Source organism: Leuciscus leuciscus, assembly GCF_965113295.1.
Source record: "Leuciscus leuciscus genome assembly, chromosome: 6".
In the NCBI taxonomy this organism is placed as follows: domain Eukaryota; kingdom Metazoa; phylum Chordata; class Actinopteri; order Cypriniformes; family Leuciscidae; genus Leuciscus; species Leuciscus leuciscus.
Window position 1 is genome coordinate 20,241,468 of NC_138730.1, and position 25,602 is coordinate 20,267,069.

Genomic DNA, 25,602 nt, shown 5'->3' on the forward strand with positions numbered 1-25,602 from the left:
AAATATTTCAAATATACAGTATTTGTTACTGCATTTATCTACTAATATATTAATATCCCCAATAAATATTGTATCACTACAAAAACTGGTTTGACGATCAACATTTATAGGATAGAATCCAGGATTTCGTAATAGTGATACAACTGATTGCATCAAAAATAACAGCATATTCTTTTGGCCCACAGGCACAGGAATCATACATTTATTGAGAAATTCAGAATATGTTAAAAGTAAACCTTGAATACATTTATTTAAATGAAAAAGTATAAAATATCAAATTCGTGTAGTGAAGAAAATAAAAAGAAATGAATGTATTAAAAAAAGCAACATTAATGCGCATGAAACGCGTCATCACAGCTCGGGCTGCGGAGCCTCTCTACCTAATTATTTATATGATGAAAAGACTGTAAAATAAATTCTTATATACGAACAGTGCAGAGTGATAGAGATATCTCAGTTAATCAGATTTTTTTTTTTTTAAATAACCAATCAAATAATACAGACAAGAAAGACAACACAGATCGTTTCGCTTTGACTGAACGCTGTCGCCACTAGAGGGCGTGATTTGGCAGTTTTTCTGTCGATTTCTTAAAAACGGGGTTTCGCAAGGTCATCGTTTCCGAGCACACTAACTCTTTGAAATCTGCCTTATTTATTTTTCACTATAATTAATAAAGTAACAAACAATCTCATTTTATATTACTGCTTTCCAATGCTCTAAACCAGATGTGAAGTCTTCTTATATAGATAGCAGAAACTTAAAAGTCTTAATAGTCCTGTATTGGTTTAAGGTCAACAACTAGAAGACACACAAGGGACGATCGACACTCTTGAATATTAATTAGGTTAGACCATAGACTGTAAACGTTGCTTAGTAACCTTCCTTAAGCGTCCACTCACGAACCATAATTAATATTCATGAGCAAGACCGCAGCATAGTAGGATTCGTACATTCACCGCTGAGCCGCATTCAAAAAGCGAGGCATTTTAGCTTTTTTGATGAAATGTATTGTGTACATTTCAGAACTTCACGGTTCAAACTCTCATGCATAATAGAAATTCGTTCAAGCAAGCAGTGCCAGCACAATGAGCATAGAAAATGTCCAATCATGCAACCCCAAACAATTCTGATTGGTTAGTTTTCTCCTACGTTGCGTAAAGTAACACGTATCATGTTACACTGCAGCTCGCATCCCTGCTTGTCCAGACATTAAATATTGGATACATGCTTTGGAATAATTTAGAACATTGTATGTGAAACATTTGTATCTATTGTAGCCTATTATTACATGCATAATTCTGGGGGGGGGGGGGAACTAATAATAATATTGGATACATTACATACATGAGTTTAATACTTTATTCTGAACTTTGTTTTCACCCCTGCCGTTCTGTATTTTTATTCTCCATGCCGTATTTCGTTTGTTTTTTATAATGTTGTATGATGATTGGCAAAAAAAAAACAAAAAAAACATAGTTATATAGATGCATGTCGTTTTCAAAGCACTGTACATCCACTGTGTGACTTTAAATGGACATTGACGCTGTCCAATCATAACAAGAACAAGAAATGGCGAGTCATAAGCTCCGCCCCCGTTGACTTCCTTCAGTTTCCCATCATGTACCGGCTGCATTTCTCTGGGTAGCAGCACTGACTCGCTTCACGGAGCGCCACCCATCTCCCAATCTGAAGTCCTGTCTCCGTTCACCTTTGTGTTTGGACGCGCATCCTCATCCAGCAGCAGCCCAAGCGTTTCAATAACGTTAGCCGGAACCGTGGGGTTTACAGGGCAATGATCTCACCGGAGCTTAATTTTAATTTATTTTCGAGTGACCTTTCACTTTACCTTAAAAACCAAGTTAAAGTCGAGCTATTCGGCTCTGGGGTTGGACTATCATTAGTGCTCGGATTCAGCGCCGCTTATGCCTGCTACTACCTGATCTCTGTGGCCAAGGTAAGGTGACTGTACATCGGAGTCGGAACCGTTTACATTCATTTACAAATGAATGGCGTGATCCGGATGCTCGTGCACGTGATTGGGTCATATTTGCAGCGGTGTATATTTGCAGCTGTTGACAGGGTCAGTCAGTGCACGAGAACTGCCGGCTAATGATGTCATAATGCAATGGGCTGTTACATCATAGTCCTGTCACTGTCAGAATTCTCTGCACTCAATCCGCATGAAATCCTATACGTGTGCATAGCGTATATTCATGTCATAATGCGCCTCGAAATATGTATTAAAGCTTTAATCTGTCAGGAGAACTCATGTTCACTCTCTCGCATTTCGAAACATATGTACAGGGATGAAAATTGCCATAAGAACATCCTTCCCCATTTTTGCAATAGCCAATAGGGAAATAAGTTTTGAGGCAGTCATGTTGCATATTATGTTACAATAATCCAATCCACTAGTGTTGTAATTGTCAAAAACACTGATAAACTATTATTACATATTAAATAATGATGGACGATCTAATGTTTAGAAGGACTAAAATGTCAATTGTTCAGCGAGTTCAGTTCTCTAATCAAAGCCCTTCGTAAATAAACAGATTTTTAAAATCAAATGTATCTGAATTGTACACATACAAAAATATATAACGTCAAATTATTTTGTAAATAGAAATATATATGTTATAAAATATAAGTCGCTTGGGATAGTTCACCTAGAAGTGAACATTCTGTCATCATTTACTCACCCTCATGTTGTTCCACACCTGAATGAATTTCCATTGTTCTGCTGAACACAAAACAAGATATTTTGAAGAACATTGGTAACCAAACAGTTAATGGGTCCCACTGACATCCATAGTAGGGAAGAAAAAATACTATGGAAGTCAATGGCTTGATTATAAATAATTATTAAATAATTTCATACCGGTTTGGAACAACTTGAGTGTGAGTAAATGATGGCAGAATTTTCACTTTTGGGGGAACTATCCCTTTAAGGTGCTAAAGTGTCATGGAGTTTGATCTAAGATTTTTTGTATTATTTGTATATGTCACAACTTTATTATATTTATTTTATAATAAAACAATACACAACATTTATAATACTTAATAAAAAATTACTATTATTATATTGTTATATTTATCTTATAATATAAAATTGTAATATAAATATGTATTGTATAATATGATTATAACCATAATTGTTATACTAAAAAGTAGTTTAAATTCTCCAAAGGCATCATCAAGTTGATTTTAAAAAAAGTAATTATTAGTTATATATTTTAAGTGTATACTATTTTTAATTCTGAGATAATAAAAAAATCAATCCCTTTGCTCTTTGTTTTGCAGAAACCCATACTGATAGCTGGAGGGAAAAAGTTCCACCAGTTCCTGAGAGACCAATGCCCCGTGGTCTCGGAGACGTACTACCCCACGTTCTGGTGCTGGGAGAGTCGAGTCCAAACGCTGCTCAGACCCTTCGTGACGGCGAAGCCATGGGTCAGCTACAGAAAGTGAGCACATTTCCCTCACAGTCACATGTATTTCATGCTGTGAATGTGGCAGGAGGACTGTTTAACTCTACAAAGCCAATAGACGTGTTCTAAGAAATGGACAATTATTGGTAATGGGTGGACTTGATATCAGTGTTTCAGTGCCAGGTCCTGGGTTAGACAGGAAATGAAGATTTGCACTGAACTTTGGTGATTCAAAATCAGTGCAGATTTCACATTTATGCTGAAGTTGCCACTGTTACTCCACTTGAAGATATGTTTTGCCTTCTTTTACATATACAAGTGCCCTTGGTAGATGATCAGAGAGCTTCTTTCTGCATTCATTTCCTTGATTGTCTGATGCAGTCAGAGAGTAGCTCTTATGTTCAGAGGACGCAGCAATATAAAAAGAGACAAAGAGAGTGTAGAAGCTTATATCAACATTCCTGTTCTGATGATTGCATGTAATAAGCATGCTTTTGTTGCACTTTATTGAAATAAAATGACCGTAGAGGGTCATATATCACCCCATTATCAAAAGATAAAAGAAATTCTATTTGATGTAAAGAAAACAATTTTTATGACCATTACAGTGCATTTAGTAAGTAAATTAATAGTACTTAAACATATTTTAATATAATGCAAACTTACATGAGACTCCAGCCATACCAGGAGCCTAATAAAAAAAAATAAAAAAAATCACATGACAACTGATTACTATTAGCTTTATCCCTGTGACCATCCTATTATATGCATCTATCAGTTGTGAAATAAAAGTATCATGTCTGACTACGAATAATGTCCAAGATGCCTGCCATGTCTACCAACACAACATAAAAAATTACAAGGTACACACTTTTAAGATTTTTTTTACTTGTGGACATTATTTGAATGACATAACTATCATAACTATATAATAACTATATAACTACATAACTTTCTCATTACTCACATTAAATGTCTTTCTAATAACTGTAATGTAAAACAAAATCTAACTCTCTTATTACACATTACATATTAACAGTAAATGATGCATAATTACATGCAACTAACCTTTAACCAAACCCTATTCCTAACCTTATAATAAGTACATGCTGTTAATTGATATTAATCAGTACTTTAACTTATAATAAAGTGTATAACCATTTCTTACTTTTATATTTTGATTTTTGGAGTGAAATATAATCCAAATATTTCTTATGAAATTCTCCATTTTAGATTTACAGATACATTTTTTGATTGAAGCATCTGAGATTTGTTGAGCATTGATTTCAACAAAAACTACTCCACGCTTAAACTCAGCTTGTTGGTGAAGTCTGTTGGTGAAACAGTGTTTTGATGGCGGCATGGTTATTGTATGGTAGAATCTATCAGTTATTGATTCGGTTAAAACCGATTCAGTGCTGCAGTGTATCGCTCATTGAACCAATTAAGAGGATAAATCAGCCGCAGTGCATTTCTGCTCAGCGCTCAGAGAAGATGCATGCTCGCACAAACAATAGCATCCAGTGTTCTGTTCGAGTCACCTGAAATGCTTTTAACTGGATTGAAATCAATAGCTAATCCGTTTCTTCCGTCTCAATATGAGGCTGGCGTGAGAGACGCACATGTGTTAGAGCGAGCAAATCTGCTTACGGATCCTGCTGTTTTATGGAATGATCGAGGACAGGGTGTTTTAAGTCAAGGGCATCTGAGTTTGACCGTCCCAGCAGCTGCGCATTCCCATTAGCAAGGAGGGTGTGATGCGTGCTGGGACACACTGAATGCTCTTGTGTGTGATGTCATCTGCTGAAGCCCGCTGACACCACTGCCATGCTTCAGTGCCATGTAGTCAGGTGTGAAATTGGAGCTTCTGTTTTGGAAACAGAATGTCCTGGGAATATAGATCTAAATGGGATATAGCACCGTCAGATACCAGCGATATTTGAGGATTCTATTCAGATTTATTGTCTACATAAAGGAAACTGGGTTTATAACTGGGCCATATTATGCCCTTTTACAAAGTCTTGATTTAGTTTTTAGGGTCTACTAGGATAGTTTTTCATGCTTGAATGTTCAAAAAACACATTATTGTTCACTTATTTTACATTGTTTCAGCACCTCTCTTTCCACTCTGTCAGTAACGCTCTGTTTAGTTCCTGTCTCAATGAAGCCCCTCCTTCCGAAAAGCGTAATGTGCTCTGATTGGTCGGCTGGATCAGTGTGTTGTGATTGGTCAACCACTTCGAGCGTGTTTGCGGAGATGACACGCCCCTTACCATGACCGTGAGTTTCAGCTTCTCAGGTGGAAACACTAACAATGGCGTCAGATTTGCTATATCAATTCGATTGATTCGGAGTGGAAAAAACTGCATTTCTAGGACATGGTGACAACAACACATTACTAACGCAACTCAAACAGGCCTCACCTCTTCTTTTTGCATATGCATTGGGCGGGAATTATTTAATGAGGAATACTGTGTACATTCCTGAATGTCTACAATCAAGGCATTTCAGTGCGCATTGATATAGAGAATAACTCCTTTTGGAGTGACTGTAACTTTGCAGACCTTTTTCATGCTTAAACAGCAACATTACACACTAAAGAAAGTTGTGAATGTAAAAAATCATATTATGTCCTTTTTTATACAAGTTGTCCAGACAGTAGTTTTGACTAAAGCAAAGTAGTTATGTTTACAGTACAGCATTTACAATAGAAGTCTATGAGGCAAGGCTTTGTTAAACGCTAAAACTCACACTTATTTTGAAGTACTTTCGAAAGTCAAGTCACATTTATTTATAAAGTACTTTATAAAATACAGATTGTTTCAAAGCAGCTGCACAGTAATAAAAATAGATAAAAAATAACAGCTTTAATGTTGCAAAATTCTTCAGTTATGAAACAAACTCAATTTCAGCTGGAAAGCAGCTCTACATACGACAAGTCTCATTTAGGGCTGAACAATTAATCAAAAAAATTATATGGTTTATATGTTTTTCAGAGTGAAGCGTGGCACTGTGTTCATTTACACGCTTGCAGCTTATAATTAATACATAAATGAAGACAAATATTAGTATTGCAATTTTACAGATTGCTATTTTTCTTCATTTATATTTATTACGATAGTAATAATTCCTATTTTGTTTAATTCTTTTATTTAATAATAAGCATAATTATAAAATAACAATATGTATATAATCACAACATTTTTGGCCAAATTTTACAATTTATATCAGAAAAATATTTATAGCAATTTTATTTTCCACAAAATCGTGCAGCCCTAGTGCCTAATTCAGCTCAATTTAGTTCAATGTTGGATTCAATTTAATTCGAAAGTAAGATATTTAGAAAGTACGATATGAAAGATGTAAGCACTATATTTATTCTTCTCCAGACGTATTAGTGAAAGTCAATAGGTTGTCATTGGGAAGCGCTTTGCCAGATTGGTCTCTCACTGTCTGACATTTTGAAAGGTGGGATTTACATGTCTATAAACAACTTTCCCACATTCGAGTGTGGGCCGTTCTTGAAGGCACTGACTGTGGACAGACTGAGTGCATTTTTAATGATCACTCTGAAATTACATACCAGCTTTACGTGTTTTTCTCGTCTCCGAGAAAGCTGGTTTGAGCGTAGAGCTGGCTCATCTCTGCTGTAAGACAAAACGAGAGCCCTTTGACATAGATTCTCTCCGCACTCCGCAGTGTCTCTGAGGAATCTGGCTCTTCAGGCAGAGTCATAATGAGGCAATATAAAACAACATATAAGGCACTATAAGAGTCCATGCACTGTAAATACATTATTCATGAACAATTTAACAATTTAATTCATGCATTTAACAATATATACCTACTGTTTATGAAGGCTGACCTTCATAGAGCACACTTATTTTTTAAATAATTTCGAGTAAATATTTTGTCAAATAAGTATTTATTTAAAATCAGTGCATTTGTGTACATCTCATGCTGTCATTATATTAAAATGTAATATAGACTACCGTTCAAAAGTTTGGGGCCGGTAAGATTTAAAAAAAATGTTTTTTTTAAATAATCTCTTATGCTCACCAAGGCTGCATTTATTTAATCGAAAATACAGTAAAACGTTAATATTGTTAAATATTATTAACATTTAAAAATGTTTTCTATTTTAATATATTTTAAAAGCTGAATTTTCTGTCAGGTGCGGGTCAAGAATTGTGAGGACTAAGGCGGAGAGAGCTTTGAAGGGCTTTATTTAATCCAAAAATAAATAAAACACAAATTAAACCTCCCCAATGGGCAGCGGGCAGCAGGACTGGAGCAAGGCTTCCACACGAGGAACATACATGACATCTGACACAGGACAAAAGGAGAATAAGGGTACGTTTACACGACAACGATATGCTTAAAACTGAGAAGTTTTTCCTTTCAGTTTTCCGCGTACAGACGACACCATTGTCAATACGATCCCCATTCACACGGATCCGCGAAAACGACTAAAAACTCGATATTCTGCTGCCAGGCAATTAGATGGCGATGAAACACTATAGACTGAAGGGGTGCATGACTTCATGGTTTACAGAGATTTACGTTTTTTGTTGAATGGTTCTGCTTGACTTTTCATGCACCCAAAACGCCATTGTCGTGTAAATGAACGGCCAAAACGCATACAAAGTTTAACGTTTTTAATTGAAAAATTGTTGTAACGAGGGAGTGCAGGTGGGGCAAATGAACCAATAATCAAGTAACAAGAGGGCGGGGCCAAGACTAAAGTCTGACAGAGGAGCACATGACACACAGAAACAAACAAAAAGCCTTGTGCAAAATGCACATGGCAAAAATAAACATGACAGAAGCCATGTGCTCTCTCTCTCTCTCTCTCTCTCTCTCACACACACACACACACACACACACACAAGGCAAGACTGACACACATGGCAAACAAACACGACAAAAGCCATGTGCTCACACAAACCCACAGGACTATAGACTATGGACAAACATGCCCATCCACCATGTGCCCAAACAGGACACAAGACAAACAGAAGTGCACGGAGAATGGATGTCAGGACCCTGACACCGAAACTGAACCAAGCCTAAGTGTCAGGATCCATACACCATGCCCCGAACATGCAAGGCACAGACATAAGAGCGCACGGCCCAGAGAACAACCCCAAAGCCGTACGCTCACACAAACACGAGACAAACACATGAGTGTCAGGATCCTGTCACCAAACTAAGAACAAGACCAATCAATGTGACAGGACCTAGACATTTACAGCATCATTACTCCAGTCTTCAGTGTCACATGATCCTTCAGAAATCATTCTAATATTCTGATTTGCTGCTCAAGAAACATTTATTATTAAGTTGTACTGCTTAATATTTTTTGTGTTCAAATGCACTTTGTTTGAAATAGAAATATTTTGTGACATTACAAATGTTTCATTACAAAAAATTACTTTATCCAAAGCCACTTACAAATGCTGTTACACGTAAGCAATGTATCATAAAGGTTCCAGCAATAGACCCATTATATATGGAAAATATATATTAGGAATTGACCAATGTGGGTTTTTCAATAACTGATGCTCATGCTGATAACAACATGAGCCATTGAATATTAGCCAAGCGCTAATGTAACCTCTACAGGCAAGGAGGCAAACTAGCGTCCAGCATGGAAAGTGATGTCAGCTCATAGCACAGGTGGGATGTGGCCAGTGCCAGACTGAAGACTGACTTTGGCTTTAGACCTGATAAATACAGTGACCATATCAAACTCCGGTCACCAATTCAATTCCAAATATCTTAACAATTATGTAGTACATATTCATAATTGTGTAAAATATTATATTTTATGTTTTATGTACAACCGCTTCAGAAATTCACATTGCTCAAATTGTACCACACTGCCTAATATATTGGTGATGATTTACAGCAGTTTTGTTCTGATATACTTTACTATACAAAAACCAAATATATTATGCACTCAAACAGCAGTGAACAGATTAGTTTGATCGTTTCTTTTTAGAATCTCGGGATCAGGATCTCCGTCACTCTAAATATAGAGGTTCAAAACCCAGATACATTTTACATGTTTCAGCAATTAAAATTTGTTTGCATTATGAAAGCACAAACTGTTTTAAAGGCATTTGACAAGAACAATAGCACATGATTTTGTATCCAATCCAGTTTCATTCATACTGCACATTTTTAAGAGTGGCTTAAGGGGCTGCTGTGGTGCAATATGGATTGCCAGACTACCACTGTACAACCGTGGTACTTTATTATGGTACATTTGTTAGTTGTGTCACAGTTTCTTTCTTTGTACTATTTATCAGGACTTAAGCTAGTATTAACACACAACTCCACAGTTTCACTGAATGTTCTTCTGGCAAAATTAAGCTCCTTCTTTCTGTTCTATGTCCGGCAGTGAGCTCATTAGAGCAGCAGATGGAGGCCAGATCTCTCTGGATTGGTTTGACAATGATGACAGCACGTCCCACCCGGACCAGTCCACGCGACCCACTGTGCTGCTGCTCCCGGGACTGACGGGCACAAGCCGCGAATCCTACATTCTACATATGGTACAGCAGAGCCGGGATATGGGATACAGGTGAGCAGCCTAGTTCACAGCCTTTCATTTAAGGCCTGTTCACTCCAAGGACGATTACTATAACGGGTCCACTCCACAACTATAACTATAACGATAACGGCAATCACTTTCAGAGCAATGTTTTCCATCTGATGAACAATGAAAGCAATGACAGCCAATCAGAATCCATCCTGGTAAACACCTTCGAACTACCATTGGTCCGTGGTGATTATGTAATAGGTAGGTGTGGCTCTGAGGCACCACCTTCTTTGACATGAAAGTGTTCTCCGATTCATTTCTTCTGTTCAGTCCCTCAAGGTCGGACATCCGCGAATAAAAACATGAACACACTGGAGGGCCGCTATTTTGTTGCCGAAAATTATGTTGTAATTCTAATCGAAAGAGACCCTGACACAAACATCTAGCAGTGTCGATCAGTTTATGCTTAAAGGTGCTGTCTGTAAGAATGACAGCTAGTGGTCGAAATAGGTACTTCAGTCCAAATTCAAAATATCGGAGATTGTTGTTTCCCCCGCCCCCTCCTCCTCTGACTCGACGCTGGTGGTTGCCAGTTTTAGGACACGCAACAGGAACGAGTTGATCAGTTGATTTATCCGCATTTTAATATGCTCTCGTCCATAAAGATTTTTAAATGGATACCGAGGCTTTTTAGGTTGGGTAGAATCTGCAATCTCTGACCCAGTTTGTTTGCTGGCTGCAATACGCTGTGTTTCCTGCCAACTGGCATAGTCGAAATACTATTGGGTGAACTGGCAGTGGGCGAGATCACACAGACCAAAACAAAAACAGACATTCCAACACGGAAAGCACATTTCAAATGAAAATAACTGGCTCTAGAAGTGTTTTTCAGAGAAACACATATGTGAACTCAGCATGTTTCCTAAATATCTGCAAACATATGATGGTATTTTTATGCTTAAGTAGAGTGAAAAAGCTACATAAAGCACCTTTAAGCTGTTTATGACCATTAAAGGAAAGCGGTATAATGCGTTTACATGACCACAAGCATTGTCGGCATATTAAGCATAATCAGTTGAACAAGTTTATGATAAGGGGCCGTTGACAGAGAACACATTTTTCCATTCCACTGCGCTTCTTTTCCATTGTTATTCAATGTAAACACATGCTAGACATTCTTCTTTAGCAGTTGCACTCACGTCTTTTGTTGCGTCTCTCGCACATGATGCCGCATTCTAAAAATACGGCGCTCAAGTTAAAAGAAGATCAACTTTAAAAAACAGACTTTGCATTTTTTTTCTTCATTCCACTGACCTGAGTCTCGCATTTTTAACAGCAAAAATGTGTTTTGCCTGAACTGACCCTTACGGTGTTTTTGCATCCTTTTTCATACATTTTTGTGTATGTCAAAAGCACATTAATATAGAATTTAACTGATGTTATTTTACAGCAGCTTACCTGAGTAATCCCATCAGAATTTGCCATTTTTGTTAACACACAATTGCATTCTCCTTCAGATTGAACTTGAATTCTTACTGCACCTGTAGTGCACTTCAAAAGCAACATAATTTCCATTTGCTGTGCACATTTTGTGCAGTAAGATTCAATTCGATGCTTTTGTAAGCTTTACGGCACAGCTGTGCTAGAACACGTGTAGCTGCGATGTAGATCAATGCATTATGCATGCTTTGCAATACCCCTGTAACATATTACTTCTACTTCTGAAGTTGCCACTCTATGTAGACAGAGAGCGAGTGTGTTAACAAAGAGCTGAGCTCTGCATTAAACCATTCAGGGATGCAGAGGCGGGCACTTTCTCTCTTTTGGGCATCTGTCTGGAGAGGCGTGAGGTCGTGGGGGCTACAGCAGCTCACTCAGCATCTTTCTTTGGACTGTGTTCTCTGCTTAATGAACTGCAGCTTTGTCCATTTTTGCAGCTTAGCTTAATCAACGTTTTATGCCGCAGCGAAAAAAGGCCCACCATCCGCTAAAGGTACACTAAGACATTAGCAGTGACGTATGATAATAGATGGAAACTAGTTTTGCAGCAGAACATCTAAGCTTTCCATTTTAACCTCTTAAAATTTCAAGAAGTTATTTGTGCGCTGACTGATGGATGTTGGGTTTAATTAATAGATATCACCATACTTCCTCAGTTGATTGATTACAAGAATTGCAACTATTTTTGTATACATTTTTTTCTGAAATGTTATATTTAAATATGCAATTTAGGCATTATCTAATTACAGTTTTTCTCAATCGATTTGACACATTTCTCCAAACTCAGGTCACTGTTCTCAAAACGGTTAACACATACAGTGATCTGAACACTTTGTAATTATCCTAAACAGGTTGTCCATTTTCCTTCATTTCATGGAAATTAAAAATCATAATTTACTCAAAACAGTTTCACAGTAGTTCATACAGCCAACCAAAACTTTAAGGAAAAAACAATTGCAGCTCTTTTTATTGGTTTTACAAAAATCACATTAATTTGTGCACCAAACACAACAAACAAAACCCTGTTTAAAGGGGTCCTATTATGCCCTTTTATGAAGTCTTGATTTAGTTTTTTGGGGTGTACTAGAATATGCTGTCATGCTTGATTGTTTAAAATACACATTATTTTTCACATATTTTACATTATTACAGCTCCTTTCTCCCAGTCTGTCCCGAACGCATTGTTTAGTTCTGGTTTCGATGAAGCCCCACCTTCCGAAATACGAAATGTGCTGTGATTGGTTAGCCAGACCAGTGTGTTGTGATTGGCAGCGCTTAGCATGTTCGGGAAATATCCCGCCCCTCAATAACTGCAAGTTCTGCTCTAGAGTAAATATAAAGGACGGCGGCGATTTCAAACTCGATTCAGACCCTGACAGTGTTAACAAACAAGAAGAGCATCCAGAACGGATTTCATGCACAGACTTTGTAAGCACTGATTTCACAGGACGTTTCAGAGTGGTATGTTTTTCTTGTACATTATAGGTATGAAGTTATCCTCCATTTAATCCTGATATTTGTCGGAAAACGGCTTGGGTTACTTGACATAAACTTAGTTCCCTGCAAGGAGGGAACGAGACACTGCTTGATAGCTCATGCTTTGGGTAAAACTCATTTTCTCCGAAATCCTGAAGCCTGATTGAATTGCATTGCAATATTGCATAATATTGCATTGGCGCTTGAGCGCTCACGCAGTCGGCAGGCTCAACTGCTATATAAGCAGCGCCCAGCGCCGTGAAATCTCAAAATCTTTCGACTAAACAAATACAGTCACCGACTCTGAGGTTTCAACACAGTGATCTACACAGTGTCTCGTTCCCTCCTCTAAGGGAACAAAGGTTACGGCAAGTTACCCGAGACGTTCCATTTCGAGTTTCGCCCGAGATAGAAGATCCTTCTCAGTGGGATTGGCCACGGAAGGGTTGTCACCAGACTCACCAGTTCCGGGAACCACGGCTAGTTGGTCCATTTCGGCGCTACCAGTAGTAAACTGTCTCTCTCCTCCTTGATCTTCTGCAGCACCAGCGACATTATCTTGACCAGGGAAAAGCATATTTCCGTCCTCTGGGCCCTAATCAAGTGCGCATTCGTTTGAGAAAAGAAGAATGGGCAGTGGACATTCTCCTCTGAGACGAAGAGGTTGATCTCAGCTGATCCGTGCCATCGTTTGCAGGGCACTCCTTCCAGGCGATTGATGTACGCCACCACCACTGTATTGTCCGTCCAAATGAGAACATGATGGTATCTTACAAATGGCAAAAACTCCTGTAGAGTTAGGTGAACCGCCTTCAAACAAGCAGTTTATGTGCCAGCGCGACTGGGAGCTCATCCATTAACCAAATGCCGGTCTGCCATCGCAGAGGGCTCCCCAGCCGGTCAGTGCTGACTACCTTTCGTCTGAACCACTCTGCCCATACTGATTCCCTGCATACAAGCTCCTGTCGAGCCAGGGTGTCAGCGCATCGAGACAAGCGCGCGTTACCAGCCCTCCACGCTCTTCATGGGACACAGCCCTTTAACCAAAGCTGCAGTGGCCCCATATGCATCAGACCCAGGCGGCAAACAGAGGCTGCAGATACTTCCAGAGAAACTGGAGGCGTGCTCGTGTCCTCCGTAGGGGCCTCAGACCAGGGACCTGGGATCTGAGCAGCAGTCTTATCCTTCTAACGCCGCCTCAGCATGCGCACGACCCAAACACAGCACGCAGCGGCTGTGTGAGTCCGGGAACTCGATGGGTCCGTCGCACATGCAGCATCCTCGAATTGACATATCCTTGCCGCATTGTAGGAGGGGATCGCTTCTCGAGTATTCTGCTCTTCTTGCAGGTCTATGGCGAAGATTTCACGGCGCTGGGCGCTGCTTATATAGCGGTTGAGCTAGCCCACTGCGCGAGCGCTCAAGCGCCATTGGCTATTGTAATGCACAATTCAATAGCGCGATTCAATTTCCCCAAAGCGTGAGCTTTCACGCATTGTCTAGAGACCGACTCGAAAGGGAACTATGGTTATACAAACAGTAATCGATTACACAAACATGGTTAATTTTCCTAAGGGGGCGGTGAACAGCCTTACAAAAGCGAGAGCTTACAAAAGCTATAGTAAACCACACTATATCAACGCTAATGTTGGCTAGCAGGCGAGCATAGCAACAACATAAAACTTATAATTAGAACTCTTAATAGAAAACACAACTACAAATAATAAGACACACTTACAAGTTTTCATCCACAAACAACAGATTGTCCCGACCAAGTGGAAACTGCTCCATTTCAGGAGAAGCTTTTATGTGTAGCCTGCATCGTGGTTCTGGAAGCTGTTCTTCGTAAAATGTCCAGCGCACAGATAAACATCGGGATTCTAATGTTCAGGAACTGTGTTTAAAAGAAATTTTTACCCATTCATCAGCCTTAGGAAGGTCAAACAAATGAGTTTGACAGTCTCTTTGACATAGCAGCAGCTCATCCAGGCCTCGTCCGCTTTTCTGCGTATTCCGTGGGTGGGAATTATTTAAATGAGGAACATTATGACTTCATAAAGCCCGGAAAAATCGCGTTGTAGTCAAAACGAACCATTCAGCACTGGTGCAAGGGTGGTTTGAGCATCACATCCTCACATTTCAGGATAGTGTTCCTTCCAGCATATTCTCCTCCTGGAGATTGAAAGTATATAATCGCAACCCTTACAACCAAGTAAGTCTTCTTCAAGCAATGGAAGAAGCCTGTGGAGAAGTTTAGTTGCTAAAACTCATTGTTATACAACAGAACTCGTCATTAAAGAACTTTAAGCAACACGATTAAAGAACATTCATTCATGTATTTGTGTATCTACAGCTGAATTTATAAAATCAACTGAGAACACACTTGTAGTTTTAATGTTAGTATTTGTTTTTGATAAATGCATTAATAAAATGCAATGCTTCTTCATTATGCAGTAAATACTGAACTGTTTTGCCAGCATAAGAGTGTGTTTAGTTTGATGTGTTGATTGTTTTGAGAGTGAACTACATTCATTTGGAGAAATGTGTCAGATTGATTGAGAAAAACTGTAAATATGCACTAATTTGCATACATTTCCAGAACAGAAATCTGAATCCTGGATTAAGCCAGGTTAGAAATTTTGGTTTCATTTTGTTGACACATTAGAGTTAAAGTTTTTTTTTTTTATTAATCTTTTTATCATTTAAAAAACTGAGAATACTGTCAACAGCCAGACACCGGCCTTTAAAGATATGTATTGTAATTGAAGTCAACATACTCAAATAATAAAATGCAATAAAAGCAACACTTAAAAGTGTATTTTGGATGTTTTCTTTCCATTAGTTTGAAACAACAGCCAAATAACAACAAAAGCAAAATAGCACAAAATCTCAAAATGGCCTCAAAGATCTTTAGTATAATTAATATAGTATTATTGTATTTATCAGTATTTTGAATTACCTTTTACTTTTATATTATACATTTTCCTTTTAATTAATTGGTTTAAAATTGACTAAGTTTGTTATGTGTTTTTTTCCCTTTTCCCCCTAATGTTTCTATTTAGCTTTTATTTTTATTTCAGTTTAGGACTGTAACAGACATGTTCTGTTCTGTTTCGTTGTCCTGTGTTTCCCGTCAAACATGACGGGACTCTTTTCATGAATCGTTACTTGTGTGTTTCAGATGTGTGGTGTTCAATAACAGAGGTGTATCGGGTGAAAAGTTATTGGTAAGAATAATATTTTTTTATCTCCTCTATGTTCTGTTTCATCTTGCCTTGTTCAATATATCCCAAAACTTATGTAATGTTAAGCTTTGGCACAGGTTACACACATTGTTGTCACCATGAATATTTCACCATGAGTCATTTAAATTAAAGTTATAATTTTGTTGTGCAATCACATCCTGTAAACTAGACCCCTGATAAAATCAGTTTTATCAGTTCCTTTCCTTTGACTCATGTACCTCGTTGAAATTCAGATGATAATGTTTTTCCGTGTGTGTTTGCAATTAAATGAGGCTTAAAATCCTTGAAGCGTGTTGGGAATGTGTTCATAAAAACCTTTGCAGATGGACGTTTTCCCGTGGAAATAATATTGAAGGACAACCTACAAATATGTTTTTTTATTGTTTAGAAAAAATAATGGTTAAAAAAAATACACAATTTTAAGTAATATTTTCCATGAGTAGCACTTAAGGTGCAATAAAAGTGTTTTTGAATTCAATTAAAATATGATTTGTCAGAGACTATCAACACATCACAATACACAATCAGTAAATCTCATTAATATGCTTTAATAATACTTAAAATTTCACCATACCTTATATTATCTTAATGAAAATTGATTTGTCATTGAGTGCACTCAATACAAAATGAGTTATTTGGCATAAAATAAACCAAACATATCATGTATTTTATGCTATAGTGTAGCATATTCTGTTTTTAATTAGTTTAAATAAAATATCAAACTGTTTTCTTAAATTTCAGCAGATGCTTTTCAATTACAATAATATGTTATTAAAATTGGAAAAATGAATTATGAGTATATATATTTTAATATATTGAGATCATGTTCATGGTTTATATTACCCACATTAATGCATTGAGGTTGTAAGATTCAATAAGCATAAATATAGATTATATGAGCTTTGGTGTTTATGTGTGTCTATGGTTAAAGATAAACGCTCTCTATTATGGGTCTTATAACGTTTGTCCACTGTACTCTAGACGCCTAGGACTTATTGTGCAGCCAACACAGAGGATCTGGAGATGGTCATTGAGCATGTCCAGCGGACCATTGACAAAGCTCCACTCATGGCGGCTGGGGTTTCTATGGGCGGGTGAGTTTAACACACAGACACACACACATACTCTCTCTCTGGGGTGTATCCTGCCCTTATAATGGGAATTGATCACAGCTACTATGATCACGCACACCAGGACACTCTAGCTCTATTTTTCCACGGATACTAACTGTATAGCGCCTGTAATTAAATAGAAAGTTAGCATGCACTATGCAGTTGCCTATGTGAAATACAGTACCGTTTACAAGCTTGGGTTCTCTTATGCTGACCACGACATACATTATTTGATCAAACATACAGTAAAAACAGTAATATTTTGAAACATTATTGTTATATATGTATTTTTGATACATTTTAAAATGTAATTTATTCCTATGATGGCAAAGCTGAATTTTCAGCATCATTACTCCAGTCTTCTGTGTCACATGATCCCTCAGAAATCATTCTAATTGTCACGTTCTGTTCCAGTTACTCTTAGTTTTTATTCTCTTATTTCCAATCTTTAGTTCCTGTTTCCTTTGTTCCCTAGGTTCCCTTTGCTAGTTTGTTTAGATAATAACTGATTATGATCACCTTATGATTATCATGTCTTGTTTTAGTCTTCTGTGTATTTAATGCCCTCAGTTTCCTTAGTTCAGTGTGAAGTATTGTCTTTGTGTTGGAATGCAAAACGGTTGCGTTTATACTCCCCTGTTGTATCTTGTTTGTCGATTTTTCGTTTTCGTTTTGTTAAATAAAGTAAAACTGCTGCAATTAAGGTAAGTTACACGACAACTATGTACTAAAAATGGTTTTCCTTTGCTATTTTTGCTCACAGATGACAACATTGTCAAAATGACCCCGAAAACGACTAAAAACGCTGTATTATTCACACCAGGCCAGTAGTTGGCGATGTCACTTTCTAAAGAAAAACTATGCGCTTTATAGACTGAACACATAATACACATGTGCATAAAGTCACTGTTTTCACAAATTTGTTAAAATGAACGGCCGAAATGCATCAAAAGTTTTCCGTTTTGAGCTGAATATGGTGTTGTGTAAACGGCGCCTTAGATTCGCATGTCCTCTTCGTCGCCTGCCTCACTGTGACACTAAGTATACATTTACACAACTACAATGTACTACAAACGGAAAAGTTTTTCCTTTTACAGACGGCAACATTGTCAAAAGGATCCCAGTTCACACTGATCTGTGAAAATGACTAAAAACGCTGTATTCTGCTGGCAGGCCAGTAGTTGGCGATGTCACTTTGTAAAGAAACACTACAGGCTGAACACGTAATACGACACATCGTTGTAAAAAATCACCGTTTTCACACATTCGTGTTTTTGTAGTTTACACTGAGACGATAACGGTATCGTTTTCAGAAACTAGCATTTTGAAACCTGTTTTCAAAAGTTAGCATTTTTAGGCCCCGAAAACGCAGTTGTCCTGTAAATGAACGATCAAAGCGCATAAAAAGTTTTCTGTTTTTAGCTGAAAACGGTGTTGTGTAAACGGCCCTTATCATGCAGATTTGGTTCTCAAGAAACATTTCTGATTATTATCAATGTTAAAAACAGCTGTGCTGCTTAATATTTTTGTAAAAAACATGGTACAGGTACACTCATAATAAATGACATTTTCCCTATTTTTCTTATGTAATGTTTGTTGTTTCTTTTATTTATTTTGAGCATTATTTCTATATCCCTGAACTATTAAACACATTTTTTTTATACGGACAGAACTAATGTTGTTCAATAGTGTCATGCAAATATGCAAAAAGGAAAACAACAACATACACAACTGAAATATTGCTGTTTCAATAATAAGCATTATATAATAATATAAATTCCTAACTTATATTATAAAGTGTTCCCGCTTCATGATTTGTTCATGTATTTATTTCCCCCGTCATGTGATGCAGATGAAATTTCAGCTCCCAGACTCCTCCACAGCTTCATTTCACCCTAGACTTCTAAGTAAAAGTTGAGTCAGCAGTATACTGCTCTAATCCTCTCCGTCTTACTGAAAGAAAAAGGTCAGCTTCACACAGCTTATGCCCAAAAATGTAGCAGCTGTATATATATATATACTGTATATATATATGTGTGTGTGTCTGGGGGGTCACAGTAATTTTGCCAAGTAAGATATTTTGTTGATCCTGGAACAACATTCCTGTCCTTATATTTAGTCATATAACCATATCCTTACCTTTAAACCTAACCCTACCCATATCTTACCCATAAAATCAGAAGGAAATGTGAATAACACTGATGTAGAAGCACATAACTCTGGTTGTAAGCCAAAACTACACATAAACTGAAAACGTTCCTCTCAAATCTGATTGGTCGATTGGAATGTTGTTTAAGGATCGACAAATATGTTGATCCAGGAACATGTTGTACTTGATGAAATCACGTTCACCGTGTGGGTGCGGGTGTGTGTGTGTGTGTGTGTGTGTGTGTGTGGGGGGGGGGGGAGTGTTTAGTGGTGGTGCTGGTAAACCCTACGCTGTGCGCAAAAAATAACAATGTGGACCCCATGAGGAAAACAGCTTATAAATCATACTAAATTATGTTTATTGATAATGTAAAAATGCAGAAAGTTTTCTGTTTAGGGGATGGAATATAGTTTGTACAGAATAAAAATCATGATGTGAATGGAATGACCCCATACAACATGAAACACAACATGTCTGTGTGTGTGTGTGTGTGTCTGCGCGCGTTCCTGGATACGTTACGACTCATGATTGCATGAGCATGTTTTAGCTGCTGTGCTGTTATCGTGTCTCTGAAATCTCATATCTTGACACCCGACAGGATGATGCTGGCGAACTACGTGGGTCGGAAAGGCTCTGATGTGCGTCTGAAGGGTGTGGTGGTTTTTTCGGCGGGCTGGGATGTGTTCGAGTGCACGGCTTCACTGGAGAAGCCCCTGGACCGCTTCCTCTTCAACTCCTACCTTACCAGCTGCCTGCAGGCATCCGTGGACCGGTCAGTGGGGTCAGAGGGGGATAAGCCCGGCTTAATTTAACGTAGTCTAGTGTGTGTGTGTGTGTGTGTGTGTGTTTGTCCCCGACGTTGTCCCCGACTGCCCCCCTTTTAAGTTCTGATCTCTTTTTGAATGCTACCAAATGTGCCAAATAAGATTAAACTGATATTTGTGACGTATTTTGCTGAAGTACACAGAGTTTCAGAACAGGACTTAGGAATGAAATGAACACTTTGCACATATGAGGCTTATTCTACTTTAATTAACTCTTAATCAGCTTATCAGCAAAATAAAAAAAGTGCCATGGTGCTACCATGGTACTGTGATGGCGTTTGATACTACTGAATTGCTATGAGCTGCAGAAAAGTAGAATTGTTGCGTTTTGTTCATCATACCCTATCTCTTCATACAATCAGAGGGTGGGAAACACTTTTTTTCCAAACCTGTATGAGTTTCTTTCTGCTGTTGAACACAAAATAAGATATTTTGAAGAATATTGGTAACCAGACAGTTGATGGGTGCCATTGACATCCATAGTAGGAAAAAGGACAAGCCCAAGGCCTTTGGTAATTGACAATTAGCTGCTCTATGACTGAAACAGAATATCATACTACTCATACTATTTCTGTAGTATTCAGTATACTGTGCATAATATGCAAATTGTCTCTATGCATATAACCAAATTACCCTCTACATTTGCAACAAAGCACACTGCGCTGGGTACACTATCCCACAATGCAATGCGCTCGACTCGACCTGCCATTTGCAGTATTACGGATCAACCAGAATTAATTTAATCAGCCACACATTTCTACATAAATTCAATTAAAATGCTAAATAACTTGTAAGAGATGACAACTGAACTCCACTTGCAGAATTAATCTTGCGATGTGATGACAACAATATAGCATACCATTTTTTGCTGCATAGTATATACGGTTTGACACGGTTTTGGTATTTTGGGGTATTTTTAAGAATTCGTATGCAGTTCACAGTGTTTTTTTATGATTTATTTGAACTAGATGTACCGCATGGCGGTACAAAATATGACCGCCGCTCAGGCCTGCACTGGCTTTCCACAAAAATAAATGACGTGGAGCAATTTGGCTGTATTGCGTGTTTATGTATATACCTAAAAAAAGTAGTAGTATGTGCATGTCTGTCTGTGTATGTGTGTGTGTATGTGTATGTGTATGTGTATGTGTATGTGTATGTGTATGTGTATGTGTGTGTCTGTGTGTGTGTGTCTGTGCGTGTATGTATGCGTGCGTACATGTGTGTGCGCGTGTGTGTTTGTGTGTGTGTGTCTGTGCATGTGGATTTGTATGTGTGTGTATGGGTGTGTGTCTGTGCGTGTGGATGTCAGTGTGTGTGCATGCTTGCGTTTGTTTGTATTCCTGCATGTGTGTGTGTGACAGTATCATCCTAAACCAGCAACCCTTCGCTCAACAGCACCATCTACAGGCCGATGAGTGTACAGTCACTAAATGTGCACATAAATTAATTTATTTTATACCCCCCCATGGATGAAATTCTACAAAACTTAGCAGAGGATACCCCCAGAGGATGTCAAGTTAATCATACACATGAAATATGGTGCAGTTCTGAACATCTCCACTGAAGATAGGGGCGATTAAAGCAGAATAATATTGCATTTTCATTTTTTATGGGAGGGGCGCAAATCACAAATGAGTGATTATGGGCTAGGTTGATGTGGGCCCTTAAGACCAACATACCATAAAAATTTCTTCATCCTCGGTGCCACGGTTCAGGTAGTTATTTAGGAAAAACTGCATTTTTTGGGTTGGGGGGGGCCCAGCGCGCGGGGGGGGGGGGGGGGGGGGGGGGGTGGCCCCCGGGGACCAAACGAAATTTTTCCGTAAAAGTCTAGTGGGGCTACATGCCCACCAAATGTCATGTTCCCCGGTGTTTCGGTGTCCCTGGTATCGTTGACGAAAAATTCAGTAGATGACAAAAAAAAAAAAAAACTTTGACAATCCCTATATGACCGCTTTCGCTAGCTATGCTAGCGGCGGTCATAATAATATCTTTAAGTTGTTGAAATGTAAGTAGCAGCAGATGTTTTTTTGTGTGTGTGTGTGTGTGTGTTATGACGTACAACATTAACAACAACTGACGTACATCTGAGTGAAACATTGAGCCGGTGTAAGAAAAGTGAGGCATTTAAGCAGACTAAATGTTTAGAGAAGTAGAAGTTTTAATTATAAAATGAGAGTTATGAATACTTCTTGTTATATGGAGATTATCCTAAAACTAATTGTGACATTTTCCTCTCTTCTTTTTTTGCAGTCACAGAACCGTTCTTGAAAAAAAATATGATATAGACCATGTGATGAAGGCGAGTCATTCATTCTGATCTTACACAATATTGTTTCACGTTTTTGTTACATATTGTTCATTTAATAGTATTATTCCTTGCTCGATCTGTGGTTCACTTCAATCATGCATTTCACAGGCTAAAACAATCCGAGAGTTCGATGAACGTTTCACGTCCATCATGTTCGGTTATCCATCCAATGAAGACTACTATCGAGACGCTAGTCCTATTCACAACATCAAGTCTGTGCAGGTGCCAATGCTGTGCCTCAACGCAGCTGACGACGTCTTTTCCCCCAATCATGGTGAGTCCACCAGATTTATTAGGGTTGCTTGAGAGATTTTAGCCCGTTGTAAAGTGTGTGTGTGTATTTTTAAGGAAAGTCTGCATGGTTGTGACATTTAAGTTTAAGGCTGAAGTGAACAAATCAGCCAGTTGAAAAGGTCATAACTTTATCCCATCTGTGTTCTTCTTCAGCCATTCCAGTAGATGCCGTGAAGCAGAACCCCAATGTGGCCCTCCTCATCACATGTCACGGCGGCCATATTGGCTTCCTCGAGGGTCTGTGGCCACGGCAGAGCACTTACATGGACCGAGTTTTTCAGCAGTTCACCAAGGCCGTGTTTGAGAACGGCAGCGGCCTAAATGATCTCCACTGACCCTCCCTTTCCATTACCTCAGTCTACAGCCATTAGCAAAAAAACAAAAACAGTGTACATTTCCAAAATGAAGGGCACAGGTTCACTTTTTTCAGTCAGTTCATTTATTTATTTAGTTATTGTAGTATTTTAAAGACCATCTCTTTTATTTGCATTCATGGAACAGACCTTGCACATGTTCCATCCGTTCATCCGTCCATCCATTGGTGCACTTATTTGTTTCTTAATTGCATTCATATGTGACTTGCATGTCTGTGTATGAGTCTTAATTATGTATTTTTAAATCTCTGAATCACTCATTAGGTGATATTACTCAACGTTAATTCACATGAGGATGAGAGTGTCCAAAAAACATGATTAATAGCCTATTGAAACTTACTGGGACAATGTCACAGAAATGTCCGGGTCAAATGTCACCGCTAAATCAGAATAATAAATTTAAAAAAAGTAAAAAAAAAAAAAAAGAGAATATATTACGTTTGCATAAAGAAAATGAAGCCTAATTTACTAAGATTACTACGATCATTTACTAACACACACACACACATTTTCATGCAAAATAAATTCCATTCTCATTACCGTAATTCAGTAAAAAAAAAAAAAAAAAAAAAAAAAAAAACTTTAAACAGTACAATGATTTATACTTAGAATATTACTTTGCAAATTCACATTACAATTTAAATGTAATATCATTTTTGCTTTTACAAAAAAAGAAGATCTTTGTCACATTACGGTAGCATTAGGAGTTTGTAAGATTATGATAGAAATGCCAATGCAATTGTATTTATTTTATAAGCATGAATTGCTTGCTTAGAAGTCATTTTTAGATCAAAAAAAAAAAATATATAATAATATTTAAAATATCAAAATTGTAAAAACTGAGAATCTTTATTCGTTTGTTTATTTATTTTTTATTGAAAGATTAGCATTGCCTAATCTCTGGGTACTTCTAGGGGTAGAAATATTTGAAATATTTTTGGCCATTTTGGTTTTAAGACTGAAGGCCACTGAGAATAAATTTGCTTAAATGCCATATTGAAATTAATCCAAAAAAGGTCATGTTCTTTATGCAAAATTCCCAGAAATTTTTTATGAGACCGTTGTTTTTTGATGAGAAGCTGCACTACTGTAGAAATGGTTGTAGCCATGAATGTTGGAGGGCATATGTGCAGTTGTAATGCTAAGTATAAGATTTACATTCTTATGTAAACATGAAGGTTTAATTCATTGATTACCATAAGTCAGCGCCTTATCAGTTCAGTCCTTCCCAAGTGTTAAGAAAGGAAGATTTAGCTATTATTGTCTTTATAGTATCAATAAAATGTGCGTAAGGCCAGTTGAAGTACAGACTTGTCTCCATGTATTTATAGAGGGTACATTTCCAATTCTTCACTAACTTGATGTTTCTTTAATGTATCTTAAATAGCTTTGTAGCCCTCAGGGACAAACCCCACTTCGGATATTTTTGTTTGTTTGTGTTTCCTGTTAGTTTGTGTTTTTTAAGCCAAGAAAAGATTGTATCATATCGAAGTTTTTATTTTTCACAAGAATGTACCGCATGCACTGTTTATAGTTGAAGGCACCAAACCTGTGCCCTATAATAAGTTAAAGTGTGTTTTCTTTGACCAGACAGACGTGGCTTCAAGGATTCTGGGAAAGAGAAAATGACTTAAGCCACTGTATGTCTAAACTAAAATATGCTTGCTTGGACTTTACTTCAGGCTCAAATGACTCTTTATATGATGGCGCATTGAAATCCTACCAACAGCTCCTTAAATTATATAAAAAATGAGAGAGAAAAAAAACAGGAGCAGTTATTATTTGTGTGAAAATGACAGTAATAGTTCGACCCAGTATGGATGTATGGATGCCATTGCGATGGCAGCAATTGTTTGAGGAAGCTCTTTATAAACGGTGCCCGAATATAATTGTACATAAGGATTTTCAATGAGGAATGTTATTAGACGTTAGTTATTGAAATATCGTTCCTGTGAAAACGCCCAGCCATGACCTTTGTCTGTTTTTTTTACGGTGCTGCTTCATATTGCGCATCTACCTGTCAGTGCTTTGGGGCCGCAACTGCTCCTGCGGACTGTAAAAATGCTTTCCGTCCATCCTGTTACTAAATAGCATGTGTCACTGTTTTAAGTGTCTTGAGTAACTGTACCAACATGCATCACATAACCTGTAGCACAACAACATACATATTTTGTCCATGAAGATGTCTTTCCTTATAAATATTTATAAAAGGATTGTGTATTTAACATGTGCAGCAATAAGATTTTAATATAAGACATATGTCAATGTAGAATAAATATATGAACACGTACTTGTATGGATTATAAGTGCATTTGTGGTCTTAAATAAATTATGGAAT

At 37.7% G+C, this 25,602-nt stretch overlaps 1 protein-coding gene and 1 long non-coding RNA gene across 2 annotated transcripts; one reads left to right on the plus strand and one right to left on the minus strand.

Annotated features, from left to right (window-relative positions):
* The first annotated feature begins 1,624 nt into the window (after nt 1–1,624).
* On the plus strand, nt 1,625–24,567 carry abhd3 (abhydrolase domain containing 3, phospholipase). The gene is made up of 9 exons (XM_082172475.1): nt 1,625–1,955; nt 3,302–3,465; nt 9,836–10,018; nt 16,134–16,179; nt 17,179–17,291; nt 20,057–20,230; nt 22,539–22,587; nt 22,705–22,870; nt 23,044–24,567. Exons 1-9 carry the CDS (start codon nt 1,794–1,796, stop codon nt 23,223–23,225), a joined length of 1,239 nt encoding a protein of 412 aa, XP_082028601.1. The 5' UTR covers nt 1,625–1,793; the 3' UTR covers nt 23,226–24,567.
* Nucleotides 8,078–9,328, minus strand: LOC309500769. The gene is made up of 2 exons (XR_014206689.1): nt 8,249–9,328; nt 8,078–8,217 (listed from the first exon to the last, which is right to left on the minus strand). It is a non-coding gene; the product is annotated as an uncharacterized lncRNA (long non-coding RNA).
* Nucleotides 24,568–25,602: the final 1,035 nt, after the last annotated feature.

Coding starts and splice junctions, on each gene's coding strand:
- abhd3 (XM_082172475.1), top strand. CDS start 1,794: ATGATCTCACCGGAGCTTAATTTTAATTTATTTTCGAGTGACCTTTCA. Junction 17,292..20,056: donor GCTGGGGTTTCTATGGGCGG/GTGAGTTTAACA, acceptor GACACCCGACAG/GATGATGCTGGCGAACTACG. Junction 22,871..23,043: donor CGTCTTTTCCCCCAATCATG/GTGAGTCCACCA, acceptor GTTCTTCTTCAG/CCATTCCAGTAGATGCCGTG.